General features: G+C 41.7%; 1 protein-coding gene across 5 annotated transcripts in view; it reads right to left on the reverse strand.

The window, feature by feature from the left end:
- The window catches only part of dgkza (diacylglycerol kinase, zeta a), a 129698-nt gene that overhangs the window by 101392 nt on the left and 12551 nt on the right, over positions 1–15755 (reverse strand). For 2 of the 5 annotated variants that reach the window (XM_076287650.1, XM_076287647.1), the window contains exon 1: positions 1218–2317. The exons of 2 other annotated variants lie outside the window; for them this stretch is intronic. In XM_076287650.1, coding sequence (XP_076143765.1) covers positions 1218–1429 — 212 coding nt within the window. In that variant the 5' untranslated portion in view covers positions 1430–2317. Of the gene's footprint in view, positions 1–1217; positions 2318–15755 lie in introns of those variants that run through there. One more of the 5 variants, XM_076287649.1, reaches the window with a different exon arrangement.

Below are 15755 nucleotides of genomic sequence, written 5' to 3' on the forward strand. Positions count from 1 at the left end.
TTAAAAATAACAGCCTGTTAACTTTTTTAACTCAACTCATATCCATAGCTCAAATGTCAATCAGAATACTTGTTGTAAGTGGTTTAAGAGGTAAATACCTTGTCTGGGTGATTAATCTTTGAACTTTATCACAGGGCAGTAGGTGGTCATGACTAATGGGAGGGTGCCGTGATGTCTCAATTCGAAATGCATATCTTAACTTTGCCTCCTGGGCTCGTATAAACACATCTCTATGGGAGATCCTTTATCTTTTCATCTTACACTTTCCCTTTGAAAACTCTAGGAAATGGATGGGATGAGAGGAGGGGGGGGGGTGGAGAGGGCGATCCTAATTAGGTTTATAAATAAACTGACTGAGAAGGACACATCCTACCGAGCAACTGGGTCTACATGGTCACGACTACCTGTTGGCTGGAGTACAGAGGTCCACTGATGTTTTACCACGGTAAGCCAACCATACAGAACACTGCATGCAACTGATGCCTGACCGGACAGGACAAGACTGATAAAGAGCAGTATAGAGGAAAAACTGTGCTGACAGAAAAATCCATAGATGCTGATTCATTACACCAGCCTCAAAGCCCCATGATTGATAAAGCCGATATCATGTTGATCACCACGTAATTCTCAAGTACCGTAACTAACTTTTAATCATAGCCTTCCACCAAGCAAGAGCAACAGAGCCCGATTCTTCTGAAGTCCATTGTGTCAGGTATTTTTGAAGGCATTCAGATAAGACCAAGAGCTAACAGATTACACAGATGTTCAGAAGCAGTTGCAAAACACATTAACACACAATCATGGTTTAACAGTACCGGTTTGAATGTGTTTGAGTTGATATATCGATCCAGCATGGACCACAAGCAAAAAAAAAAATATCTTCAAATGTCACTGTATTTGTAAGATGTGTGTTGTTAAAAGGACAAATGCCCTCCAGCTGGACACTCGGAGACACAGTAACAGACACGGATGAACAGACACACACCTGTTGAGAGCCATCTACTGATGCTGATGGACTCTTCATGTACCATCTACCCTCTGTCCTTCTTTACTATATCATGCTAACAGTTCAAGCAGAACATATATATTTCTGCATGTGGCCCACTGTTAAACAGACACATAACCTCAGCTCTACCAGCAACAGACACTATTCTATCTGGAGTCCAGGTTGACTCTGTGGGTACCAATGAGTGCAAAGACAACAGCCGTCCACTCACCTCCGGCCGAACAGACGTAGTCCGGTGAAGGCCTTTGTGCTGTGTCGGCGTCCAGTGCCAGCTCTTTCGCTTTCTGGCAGCAAAATAGACGGAAGATCGGAATTTGAGGAGGAAGCAGAGGTCACAGGGTCATCCACCTCTTGCTGCCCCTCCTGGCTTGAGTGCTCCCCAGACGCCTCACAGCTGGCCCCTGTGTCACACTGCTGTTCCATGGCAAGCTCAACACGTCAACCAGAGGCCCAGATCCAATGAGGAAGGAACGTGAAAAGAGTCACTCTTCAGGTCATAAAGGTAACATGAACGAGGGCAAAAGCAAGGTTGGTGTCAGCGGCAGTAAACAAACAAAAAAAGGCAGCTTTAATCCCTACCCAAAGTAGCAGCAGACCAGAGGCTAAGAAATTCTCCTAAGGCTTGGCCAAATGCACCCTATATCTTGAAAAAAGAGACAAGGGTTAAAAAGAAACCAAAAAAGAAAGAAAAGGCAAATGAGTGATCACTCCTTAAGATCCGGGTTGACTTCCACGTGGGACAGACTTCCCATTTTGCCATGGGGAGAGGTAATCCTATAAGCTATGCCTCGCATTCCTCTCTCTCTTCCCTCTCCCCTTTTTCAGTGCTGAGTCTTTATCTCTCCCCCTGTCCGTCTCTCCCCGGTTTAATAAGTTCCACACAAACACACTCCGGAGGAAGTTCAGACGTGACCCACCAAGCTCTCAGCCCACTTGCCTGAGTGCAGTGCCTTCCGTCGTTCTCTATCCAGGGCTGGGGGACACAGAGGCAGCCAGCTGGTTGTTGCTTTGCGCTAAGCCCCCCTCTTCTTTCCCCCCACCCTTTCCTCTTCTCCCCACCTCCTGTTCCCTCTTGTTGCCCCTCTCCAACATGCACGTCTGTGTAAGCCTTAGCGTTACGTCTCTCAGCTGTGACTGCCAGTCTCTCTGTCAATTATGCTTACGTTTACGCACACACAGGCATGCATGCTCGACTTCTCACTCCCGGTCTCCCTCCCACACATACATATGCACACACATACACACGCAGGCACATGTGTGCGCATTCACGAACGCTCTCTAGCACAAGGTCTGCCGGCTCCCTGTACAGAAGACTGCAAGAGTCCAGGAAGTGTCAAACTCAGAAGAGAGGCACTCAAAGGACCCCAAACATAGGTGTCTGTTCAACTGCCTAATTGTTTTATCTTTCTTAAAATAGTGTGGCATTTATGCATATTAACATTAGATGGTTTCAACTGTTAGCAAAATGCTGTTTTATCTTTATCTCATTTCTTGCAATTATGCTCTACAGGGTATGTTTTACTACTTTAAAACCAGAGCACTCCCTCACAGACATACAAACACTGAGACGTTTGCTCTCTCCCCTTCCCTATCTGCCCCTCCCTCACTCCCTCTCAAAACAGATTAGCCCGGGGGTGGAAACAAGCAGATGCATTGCCCTCCACTGGCAGGTCATTAGAAATACATGAGACCGAAAGAGGACAGCAAGTCATACACATAGAATTACATATGAGCATGCATAAACATATGTTCTGAAACCCATTATATGTCAATATGTAGACAAGTGGCTAATGTAAGACAGTCCTATAAAGACTTCTCTTTACAGAAACGTCATTGAGTATACATTGACAATTGGCCAAGCTCAATCTGGCCCAGAGAGGAGGGTGTCAAGAGCCACATTTGAAGCAACCCATTTGCAGGGGTATATTGTGCATATAATAGTCCGTAATCCAAAGGCATACAACATACAAGCTTTGCAAAGCATCCATCTTCTGTTATATTTTATCATGTGAAACAGGAAGGATGCAAAAGTGACAAATAGCAACTTTCAGTGGTGTCCCATAAACTAGAACGGTCTGTGTACAGTAATTTCCTGTGTATTAGCCGCATTGTGTATAAACCGCAGGACAGCGGTTAAAAAAAGTTAAAAAAACAAAACCGTATTACAAAACAGTATATAACAAAGCAATATTAACTGCCCCCGTGTATTAACCTCATAGCTAAAGACATTTAGCAAAATCAATGTATAAACCGCGGCTAATAGTTGGGAAATGACGGTGTGTGTGTGTACATGTGAATAAGGCATTTATGAACATTTTTATGGATTACTTTGAAAGCTTGTAGGGGTGGAATTCTGTCCAGCTTTAGTGCCTAGAACTATAACACAAACCATCTATCAAGCTCTATGTTTGCAGCAAACATCAGCAGAGCTTATAGAGCTTCACACACCAACAGGAAAGCAAATAATGTAATTTCTCTGTTTTAGGTGATGGTACAAAATACGAATACATGTCTATACGATATCTTCTATGTAAATGATAACGGCCAACAAGTTGTCACGTATACAATGACAAAATATTAGATGAGGCGCAGGCAAAAAACAGCATAACATTACAAAGCATTATCCCTGATGCCAACAATCCTGCTAAAACTATTCAGCTTCTGACTGCATCACATAATGAGCTATGTTTGACAATGACATGAACCAATAAGGCAATTGCATTTTGTTCACATACCCTTTTTTGAAAGAATTACGAATATTTGGATGCCTGATTTAAATGCATTGCATGCCGTGATTACAACCAGGCCACAATTTGTGCCTCAGGTTGTCAAGTCATATATTCCACAAAAATAAACAAATTACCCATGCACACACATCTGTGCATGTAATGTAGGGAGTGGATAGCTTGTGTGTTGCTGAGAGACAGCTTCGTAGTAAAACAGTCATTAGCAAGACACCAAATTACATTAGCAGCTAATGGAGCCAATTCCACAGTCACATCCTCCCACCAGCATGCTTGGAAAATGCAAACTGCCCATTTCGGGGGGGGGGGGGGGTTGGGGTGGTTGTGACCACATAAAAATTGATTTAGACAAAAAATGGATCATCATCCTAATGGGGCTTGGCAATGTCTTATGTCTAATGGTGCAGGTCTCTTAATTGAAATACTATAACCGTTATGGCTAAAAAAATGTAATCACTGATATGCTAGTAGATACAAACAGGTTGGACAGATAAACAGTGGTTGAGAGCATTATGATGACATACACAGGACTCTGTTCACAACATTCGGTATAAATTTGAGGAGTCAGGTAAAACCGCAAACCAAGACAGCTACCTTAATTTGAGCTTGCAGGAAGGTTTATTTCAATATCCTCCAATTTAAGAATTAGTATGTGATATAGTATAATTTCTCATTGAAAACAAAGACGAGATTATGACACAGCATCACATGCTTTATGAAAAGAAGAGAAACTAACATGACTAGCATGTAAACTAGTCAGGCGCGCCTGCATGGCCGTACACACTGTGCGTACCATCAGGCAACTCAACTTTCTCGTGCTTGTCAAAACGTTGGCATTAGAGCTGGATTATACTAAATAATGCTTAGTTTACTGATGTTAAAGCGCAGATGCTGTTTAAAGCCATACACAACGGTAAACTAGAACAGTGGATGCTGTACTATGCAGGCTACTTTTTAGGCAACCAATGCACGAACGAAACAGGGAAACTGACATCAACACGCAGATGGGGGGGGGGGGGGGGGTCTGTAGATGGGTGTGCGTACCATAGCATTGATTCCTGCAGGCGCCCCTGTTACCTAGTTGCCAACACATACAAGTATTGTCCTCAAGTAAAATCATGCATGGGATGGGGGGGGGGGGGGTCTGAATGCCTTCTATTTAAGTGATGGGGGGGGGGGGGGGTCGCTGGAAAGTTGCGTATACCATCTTTCATTATAAACAGGAGACCTGGCCTAGTCAGGGGTTGTGTTGCACACACAAAAGTTTGATGAATTCCAATTTTTGTTGAACGTAAAAAAGATAAAGATCCAGAGACACATTTGTTCTTAACACCATTTTCATGTAAAATCACATTTCAACCACAACTTGTGAGGTTTTTCTGATAGATGGCATCACATTCTGTAGGGATTATTTCAAAGTTTCCTGTTAGCAAGGAGGCCTGACAAGGGCGTCATGTCATCAAATCTAACATTGGGGAGTATTACTGTCACACCTGCAGTCAGAGAGGAGCAGAAGCAGAAGCCCCTATGGTATGGCCCCTCAGCTTTACCTTGATCTAACTCACTTGTGTCTTCCTACACAGGAAGGATGTAACGTCATAAGCAAGAGAGTTGTACACAATTACGGTTTGACCACAAACCATGAGCAGCTTCCTGCTATTCTTCTGCCAGTTTCCTGCTGAAGTCTTTCTCTTTCATTTATGTTACAAGGGGGATTGTAATTATATAACAAGGCGTGAATGTGTGTGTGCATGCATGCTTGTGTGTGTGCTTGTGTGTGTGTGTGTGTGTGTGTGTGTGTGTGTGTGTGTGTGTCTGTGTGTGAAAAGAAACTGTATCATGGGCAAGTGTCTATGTCTCTTTATGTCTCTCTCTCTTCTCTCCTCGGTTTGTGTGTGTGTGTGTGCCTGCGTGCTTGTGTGTGTGTGTGTGAAACTATCATGGGCAAGTGTCTATGTCTCTTTATAGACTCTTCACTCCTCTGTCTGTATGTGTGTGTGTGTGTGTGTGTGTGTGTGCACGTATGCATGCATGTGTCTGTGTTTTTTGTGAAAGTATGTTAGAGTGAGGAAGAGAGAAATGAGTTTAAAAAAAAGTCAGATTAATGAGCTGAATTGCATTTACAGTTACAGTTTCGTGTGAAGTAATCCAGAGCAAGACGGTAACAGTAACATCCAACCCCATCAGCACAAAGGCACTTAGGCTACTTCAATCCCCCATTCAGGTGGAGCACAACTGAACCTACCGCCATCTTTAGCCTAACATGATCAAACATGACAGTATATTTGAGTGCTTTGCTTGGCTGTGATGTGTGATGCATGCTGCATGATAAAGCCAAAAAGGATTTAGAGATGACAGGACGAATAATAACAGACAACAAGCTGTAGAGTCAATGTACTCATCTCAGTGGAGAGGAAGAACATTCCAAATTTGTCTATATTTACAGACATCAATGTTTTCATTTTGCCTCTCAGAATAATACTTGCATTTCTGTAAAGATATGGCCAAGATAATAACAAATTAAATTGAAACCTACTAAGATGACCTTTACATTTTTCGCATCTGTCTTCAACATTCTTAGTTCACCACCTAGTGGCTGCTATGGTTAATTGCATTAGTCACAATTTGCAAAATGAACAGCTAAACCGAAAGTGTGGATTAAGAATACAAATTTAGCTAATTCCAATCAAATCACAGGACGGTTGGTTTGGCCCCCTGGCAACATAGGATGCATTCTCTTTGATTCTGCAAATATAGCTTGAAGACACTTGATCATATCGCCTCTGCCTTAACCTTTTCTTAAAGTGTTTTGAAGAAGGGGAATCAGAGGGACAAAATGATGAGTGTATTGTTAAGATGGTCAGACAGTCAGTCTGTCTGATTTGCTTAAGATTTCAGTTGATTCAAACTGTCTATCATTCAGTCTATCATCTGGGCACTGAACAGAAAGACTGATCATCCATCCATCCATCCATCCATTCACTAATATCAATGGCAATTCTTTTTGAGTTTAAACAGGAATTCAAATGCTATATTATTCATTCTAATTGGCATTTTGAAAGGTAACATTTGAAAATGAATGTCAAAAGCAGGAGGCTTTGTGAATATCCATTAGAGTGTATGACAGACCAGCTATTGCAAAAGATTAGGTGACTTTGAGGAAGAAAACAGTTCCACTATCAAGAGGAAGTTTGAATAGAAATGCCAGTATGATCTCCCTTTTGAAAAGGCTGCAAACTAAAGCAGGTACTTCCCTTTCCATCACTAACAGTTGCATAGATGCCTCTGTTCAGCATAGAGTAACATACCAATCCAGACATAACATGCAGAGAGAAAACTGTCAAAGAAGTCAGAAAACTGCATAGTTTAAGCAGCCCATGACCCGATCTAGGACAGCCGCTTCCAACCAAACTCTCACCCGTGCTGATGGAGATAACGGAGTTTACGATACCTTTGAGGAGTATTTGCAGGAGGGGTTGGGGGCACATCCCACTTCCCCCGGTGACTCCACATCAGCAGTCCGCAGCTATACTGAGCCTCGCCTCGGGCTTGTCTGGGATGTAGTCATCCGTGCTGGATGCCCTTAGTGTGGCCTTTACCACACCACCACTGTGTAGCCCTCCTCCCCGCTTGCTTTATGCCACCTCTGTCTTATATTTCTGTCTATCAATCTCTATCCAGTCTGTCTAACTTGTTGCCTCTACTTTAGTCTCTTAAACTCGTTTCTAAGTATTTTCCTTTCCCTCTATTTTGGAGGCAGGAGCTGCCTTGAGTAGTTGTCAAACAGTGATATGACTGGGTTCTCTTTCAGGGCGATCTCATTTCATTCTCGGACCTAACCCCCACCCCCCTACTCACTTCCTGTTTTATGACTTCCTCATGGCTTATGACACGAGACTGTAAAGAAACTAAGAGTGAGGAAAAAAGAGCGAATAAGAGAGAGAATGAGAGACAGTGTGTGTGTGTGTGTGCGAGAGAGAGGGAGGTCAACACTAGGTAAAGAGAGAAAGAGAGAGAATAAGAGACGGAAGAGAGGATAACTTTTCATGATCTTCAATAAGTTGTTGCAAATTAGTATGAGCTGGCCTGTGTGGCCCCAGGCCCACTTCTGTAGCTATTTATAGACCACTGGAGGAGATCCCCTCTTCCCTTTCTCTTCGCCAATGTTTATCTTTTACTGGCAGAGCTGAAATACTGACTGAGGATCATGATTTATGATCACTACACCACTGAGCACGAGAGAACCCCTTAGCCTTAAGGTCAAATGTAAATATATGACATTACCGCTCTGAGAGAAACTGGAGGCAGAAACTCTAAACAACTATGTAAGGACTCAAAGGAATGCAGCTTTTTCCTACTCTCTGGAATACATGTTTCCCTTGTGAACTCTGCATTTTCCAGTCTAGGCATTTTACAGTTGTCTACACTACTTGCATTGCCTACAGCGTTCAGCAGCATTCAGAATATGGCCACTAAAGAAATCTAAAATCAGCTGCATGACTCAGATAACAGAAACACATATCATTGATGAATATCAAGTATAAACGCCTGCTGAAAAGCACCAACTTCACGTCTACACCAAAATCCTTCATCTCAAACTAAAGTATATGGAGTTGTCCATTAAGCACACCAAACAACAGCATATATATTTTTTAACAGCACAAGATTTTTTTTAACCTCCAACTGTCTTTTCTTACATGATATGTTCCATATCAAGGTCTATTTCTATTAAGTTCCTCTTTAACAGTTGCAAGATTCTCAGGTCAGCTCAAATGTGTGCGGATGACAGGGGAAGGATTTGAAGCAAAATCTGCCTGTGATAAGAAATCATACAAAGAACTGCCTATGGTGTTTTGCAGTGTATAAATACAACATTGGCTGCAAAGTGCTCTACATGTTCTCAGAAGCAGTGGGTGGAAAAAGGAAGCAGACTAACACCATACAGGACACTCTTTTGAAAACTGTGCTCATCTCAGCATAGAGGTTCATGACAAAAGAAAATGTAAAATGCAAAATGCAATAGAGAATGTGCAGCAACAGCATTACTTTTTGGGTAAAAAACATTATGTAGAAACATGTATATATAAATACAACAACTTCAGTATCAGATGTTTTTTTTGCCATTGGAAAAATACATAGTAACATTTAATTTATTATGCATTCAAAGAACACAAACCAAAAACACACTATAATTATCAATAATTTGGTCATTTCAATTTTAGTGTACTTGGACTTGCCTATACTAAGAGGCCATTAGAGGGGTGTAGTGGTGCACTTTCCAAAGTGGCTCCAGTAACAGATATAGCAAGCCAGATCGCACACTTCTACTTATATGCAACTCTGTCAGAGAGCAAAGCGCTTAAATCCTCCCACAATGTGCTTTAGCTGAATGCCGCCCACACTGCTGGGTACTGCAGCTCCCCCACATAAACAACAGGGAAATCACAGCTCTTGCTTTTCCTGCTAGAGTTGGTCTGGAATCAAAAGAGCCAGGGTGTCCTGATTCTCCTACTGATGCACACTAACCCTAACGTTACAGAGACAGGTGAAGCTATAAAAAAAAAAGCCCTCTGAGGGGGCACATCTGAAAGAAACTCCTGAAATGGGATGTGAAAGTTGTGAGTCATATGTAGACTGGCAACATTAGGGAGATGTTGGAGGAGGCTTGCTTACTGGCACACTGTTATCCGACAGGCAATAAAACTACAGGAGATAAAGAACTGGTTGCCAGGACATCAGTTACCAAGTGGCTGTTATGATTGCAGCTTGTGGGTGGACGGGATGAGGAGCTGAGAGCTCACAGCACCCTTCACACAAAAGTGCCCAAGTAGCATCATGTGATGGTCCACATGAACTCAGGAGGGTGTGTCAGCACTGTTCTAAGAACAAGTCATTCCCAAGTGTCATTATACAATATTGTTTTAAAGTTTGAATTAATAAATAGATAGATAGAGTTGACCAGATGCTGGTAGGATAAGGCTTTTTTTGTTTCTCCACCAATTAGCAGTTGGTGTATGTTTTAATCAATTCTATCAGACCATCAGTTATTTTCCATTTATTTTTTGCGCTTCTGGTTGGACCATTGGTACCATTGGTGCCTGGGGGAGCAGCCTACAGCCAGCCATGGACCCAGCAGCCAAGACACATTGGGCCCAAGTTTGTGAACGGAATGTCACAGCAAAAACAGGAGTGTGTGTGCAGTGTTCAAAGACACTAAGTGGGCAAAGCCAGGTTGTGTGAGCAGAATTAATATGATTGGTCTATGGGAGGTTGTAAGCTCATGTATTTGAACCTAAACATTCCATTTCTTTCTGTGTACCGTGCAGGCAGTAGCGGCTCCTGGGCAGAAAAACTGTTTGGGCAGATAGTCTGATGATCGAGTTTAACCAAATTCATATTCTATATATGCATGGTGCCAGGGGACCATTGCATTATGTTTATGGGTGGAGCACTGGCGAATTGCTGTCAAAAACCCATAATTTTGCCACTTGCAGTCAATTTTATTCTTTAATTCATTCATAGCCTACTTCATTATTCATTTATGGGCACTATAGGCTATTTTAAGGGGTAATTTTACTGCCTATACTTTTAAGCTCTTATCTTAATTATTATAAGGGATATCTAGGCGTGCTATGACTCTGTTCGTAATAGGTCTATTCTACATCGACATGCTATCTACCAGCTACCTTGTTACATGTGTGATGTTCCGACATGTACATGAACGAGGTAATGTTACCATCACCATAATTCATAACTCATTTATTCACAGAGACAACAATAAACCATGTCACAGCAGACCAAAATAGCAAAAGAGCCATATCGAATTATTCACTATCAGAACTGATAAAGAACAAGAACCATGTCTGTTTCCCCTGGAGATCAATAAAGTATCTATCCATCTATCTATCTATCTATCTATCTATCTATCTATCTATCTATCTATCTATGCATTGCTGGTTTCTATAGGGTACTGCAACACTACTAGCTTTGGTGTGATTTTCGGAGCCCCAAAACTATCAAATTTGAGGACACCTTTTTCTGTTGCTTTGTGTGTTTTTGTGCCACAATTGGCTAAGCTGCTGCACTGCTGGGGCTGTGTTTTTAGCGGCCCAGAAGAAAGAAGATGAACAGGTAGCAAAAAACCCTCTATGGCTTATCATTTATATATGACTTGTTTTTGGGAATTGTGAACACATTCATGCTTGGTATAAGCAGTTATTCTTTATTTCAAATTATTATTTTGAAACAGAAAAAGGAGGGCAGTGTCCTAGTGCCCTCTGTTGGCCAGCCCCCACTGTGAAAAAAACAATGAATAAACTTTGGAGAATTAGCCTGGGTGAACCCAGACGAAACTATTAACAAATTTCTGGTCTGTCTGGAAAGGATCCCATTAACACCCGGCTCGTTTCATGACTTCCAGGGGCATTACCAGCAGTGAAATTAAACTTATATCGGTGCATTAAACTCTTACCAAATGGTTTCAGAAGTGCAGCGAATGTAAATGAAAACACACACTCCTTGGTTGTTGTTGATTCGGAAATGGACGTGTGAGCATTACCCCAAGGACCTTATCCAAGCAATGAAAAAATTCTGAAGTCTATTACTCCTTCACCAAGCTTTACAATTGGTGGTTAGACAGTACTGGCATCAATAATACCAAGCTTTCCCACTCCATTGTGAGAAAAGGAAGCCTGATTTACCATTTCCACTATTCTATGTCAAATCCATTATTGTATGTGAAATCAATGGTGACACACCATCCAAGTCTGGTGGTACCTCCAATGTTAAAGCAGCACCAAAGAAGATTTGCTCTCAGGGCCCCCTTCAGTTGAGAAGCGCAATAATAAACAAACTAAATATGCAGCTTTCGCAACAAAGTATGAACATACCTCCAATACAATATAGACTTTAAATCTCAGAATTCCTGTAGCATAGCAGCTCTTTTCCATTTCAGTGGCTGAACAAGCGATAAGACCTGCTCAGAGTGTGGCGGAAGTACCGTTCGCCCTATTACGAGTTTATGTGGCATCAAAATGATTTTGGAAATGTTACTTTAAGGTAAAAAAAACTCTTTGGAGACCTTTAAGCTCCAGTTACCTGACCAGACTGAAATGAGGTAATGAATACTGGCACTGTGGACAAATGAGCTTACTTCGGTGGCATTGTTCTGTGAACTTCACCATTACAACATTCTCAATAGATAGTGTACAGAATTATTGGCACCTTTGGTAAAGTCAAAGACAAAGAGGAAAAACCCACCTTGAAGGGAAGCAAATTTATTTTGACAAAAAGGAAAACCACATAAAGAAATACATATTTTTAACAGAAACACGTTATTTTTATATTATTTGTATACCTGTTTTTAGTCAACTTTAGCGGAGATGCCAATAATTCTGGAGGGTACTGTAGATATTCTTACACATTGTAGCTTTAATAAAAAAAGGTATAATACTTTCCCCAATGTATGGGTTCATGAGCTGTCCCCTTTAAAAGGCACATGTCAACATTTTGGAAAAACTAGCTTATTCACCGTCTAGATAAGATGATACATACCCTTCTCGTCTCTGTGCGTGCATTAACTCAGTCAGAAGCACCCACTGTTAGCATAGCTTAGCATAGTTAATTGAGGTGGGCATCCAATATCCATGCTATAATAATAATAATAATAATAATAATAATAATAATAAATAATAATAATAAAATGTATTTATATAGCACTTTTCAAACACAAAGCGCTCGCTATCCAAGCCTATAGCACCCAAAAGTGCTCAATGTCCCATCTACATGTTGTGACTTGTATAGTTACAACATATACGCTAAATAGGCGATTTTCTAAGCATATACAAACTTGGAACTGTAGCTCCCAAAAGTGTCAAAACAATCCCAACATTTTCCAATTTACATGTTGACTTGGATATGTATAATATTATCTAACTTTCTCAATTTCCCAAAATGTTGGCATGCTCCTTTAAGAAATGAGGCATCATGTTCAGTCTCTTGCCTCCACCCCGTCCACTTAATGTTTGTCAAAAATCAGTCATGATGGCTGACATGAACACAAACACAGAGTCAACAAGTCTTAACCTGAGCATATCCTACCTAAAAAGAATGCAGTTTCTAAATTTGTATGCACTTTTCTAGCTAAGCACTTCTGAGGGCTTTATTAAGGTCAAGTACCACAACAAGGTGAAACAGCATATTGCTTGATGGTGGCAATAGGCCTACTTAATGAGTCTGGTTTTAACCAGGCTAATCCAGGGTTGCAGTCCAAAAATTGCAACAGGCTGGGTATAACTGGCCTAGTCTGAATCTACACATGGATAATTCCTTGCTTAAATATCCATGGTGTGATCCAGGTCATTGCCTATGTATTTTGAACATCTTAGACTCAACACATTGAAATGAGACCAGGCCCCCAAAGAGGGTTCTTTCTAATATCACCTCTCTGTATGTTTCCTAAAGCAATAGGCTAGTAGCTTTTTGTTTGCTGTTAAAATAAGGGCTAATTGGATACATTTTACTTGAAATGACAGACGACAAATAGTGAGATCAGTCTCTGGAGAGAAACAACGGGACAAAACAGCATACAGCTCCTTACACACAGAGACACACTATTGTCTCATTATCTACACCCTCTCAAGCCTTCATCCCCACAGCCAACAACCTCATACTTGTCCTGTTACCATAGCAACCATTGCTTGCTGTTGCTGTCCTCAGTACCTCTATTTCAAGGAGATCTGTGATTTAAAGAAATTATTATTCCTGTCCTCCCAAAAGCTTGGATCTTGGAGTTCTACTGGAAAAGCACAAAAGAAGAACAAATTAAGCTACCCCTACCACAGAGCAGGGAGAGCACTCCTCTCCACTCATTTGTGGTCACAACGGGTAAAGAGAGTAAACATCTCTGGGTGATGATTACTACTTAAAATGCAACACCCTTAAGATCCAGAAGACTGGAGTTAAAGATTACTGCAAATAAAGACAGGTCATAGCTGAGATGGCTGATCACACTGCATTTTTTTTATTAATCTTGTATCAAGATAAAGACTTAAAATAAGTCAAACCCTTATTAAAATATAGCTGCAAGCAGCAATGAGGGGGCCAAGCAGGCAGTTCAGCAGGCCAGATTTGCCATGTAAGTCAATGCCGTTGCATCAGACATGTAGGCTTAAGCAGTCACAGCAAGTTCCATGCCATACAACCCAAGATTGGCTGAGTTACAAGGTCAAGTTTCACATCAAAACATAGCTGATTTTGTGGGGCTGAACCAGGGCTGAGTGTCGGCGCCCCCTCCCCCAGCCAGTCCACCGCCGCAACCGCCCCTGCCCATCCCACCCCGTCCCACCCTTGCACGCACACATTAGAATGAACTGGATGGAACTTGCTGTCATCAGTTTCACATCAAAAATAAAAGATTGACTGACATATGATCACACTTGCTGTGATTTAAACAGAGAGGTCAAAAATTGACGTCATAGGTTGTGTTGAACTCGGCTTGGCCCAAGGATTCCAATGATACCTCATTTTGCCATTCGGGTCAACAGGTCAAAAGTTACGTCCGTGAACACAAATCCAACTTTGGCCTGTTGGTGGCGCTAGAGCGCTTGAGGTGCCGTCATGAAACTTGGTGAAATGAATTATTGGACTGTCCCCAATTAGTGTGCAAAATTGTATAACTTTTTACCAGACGGTTCTATGGGCGGCCATTGACTTCCATTGCAAAATAATGCGCATCAGCAACTACTGGCCAAAATGCATTTTTGTCAATTATGGAGCCCCCTAGAGGTCAAATGTCACCAAATTTCTTGAGCGTCCTCCCGATGGGGTCGGAGGTACATGTACTAAGTTTGGTTTTGATACATGAAAGCGTTGCTGAGATATGAAATCACTTCCTGTTTGGCGGCTTCGCCGCAAATTTCAATTGGCTGGTACAGGCTAATACTTCTTTCAATTGTTCCAGAAATCAATGCACTCATCAGGCATGGTCTGAAGATGGTCTCTGCCAATTTTGGTCAGGATCCGCTGAAATTTGTGACCTGCGAAAACTTGTACGTGTTTTTGATTAAATCCAATATGGCGGCCGAATCAATTACGATGACATCACAAGTTGGCTTGGGTCGAACTAAGGAACTCCAACAGTATTACCAGACATCATTAGTGCAATTTAATTCTAAACACAACAGCAACTACAGGCCAAAAGGCATGTTTCTTAATTACAGCGCCCCTTAGAGGTCAAAGGTCACCAAATTTTTTGAGCTTCCCTCTGATTGGGTCCTGAGTCTATCCACCAAGTTTGGCATTGATACATGCAAGGGTTGCTGAGATATGAGCTCACTTCCTGTTTGGCGGCTTCGCCGCAAATTTCAATTGTATATTATGGATGAACGGTTATAGTTCCGGAGACAAAATACCACAACTTTTGTGAGGCTTGGTCTGAAGATCATGTATGTCAAGTTTGGTGTCGATCGGACAAAATTTGTGACCTGTGAAAAATTAGTTTCACTTTCACTAAAATCCAATATGGCGGAAAATCCATCATGGCGGAAAACGACGCCATAGGGTGCGTTGAACTCGGCCTGGTCCAAGGATTCCAATGGTACCTCAATTTTTAAAATCGGGCCAACGGGTCAGAAGATACATGCGTGAACGCATGTCCAACTTTGGCCTGTTGGTGGCGCTAGAGCGCTCGTGGTGCGGACTTGAAACTTGGTGAAATTAATCATGGGACTCTGCCTAATTACAGTGCCAAATTTCACAACTTTTCACCAGACGGTTCTATGGGCTGCCATAGACTTCAATGGCAGAGGAAAGATGTGTAATAATAATAATAATAGTAGGAAAAGATAGAAACACAATGGGTGCCTTCGCAGCTTCGCTGCTTGGCCCCCAATTAATACATAATATGAAGAAAACAAGCAAATTTGGCTGTTAGTGTGTTGCACAAATTTGTCTTGATAAGATGTCTTAAAAATAAGTCAAACACTTATTAAACTAAGTCAAAAATA

Source organism: Alosa pseudoharengus, unplaced genomic scaffold (assembly GCF_046254945.1).
Source record: "Alosa pseudoharengus isolate Yale_2024_CS ecotype anadromous, Long Island Sound unplaced genomic scaffold, YU_APseudo_1.1 YU_APseudo_1.1_scf_16, whole genome shotgun sequence".
In the NCBI taxonomy this organism is placed as follows: Eukaryota; Metazoa; Chordata; class Actinopteri; order Clupeiformes; family Clupeidae; genus Alosa; species Alosa pseudoharengus.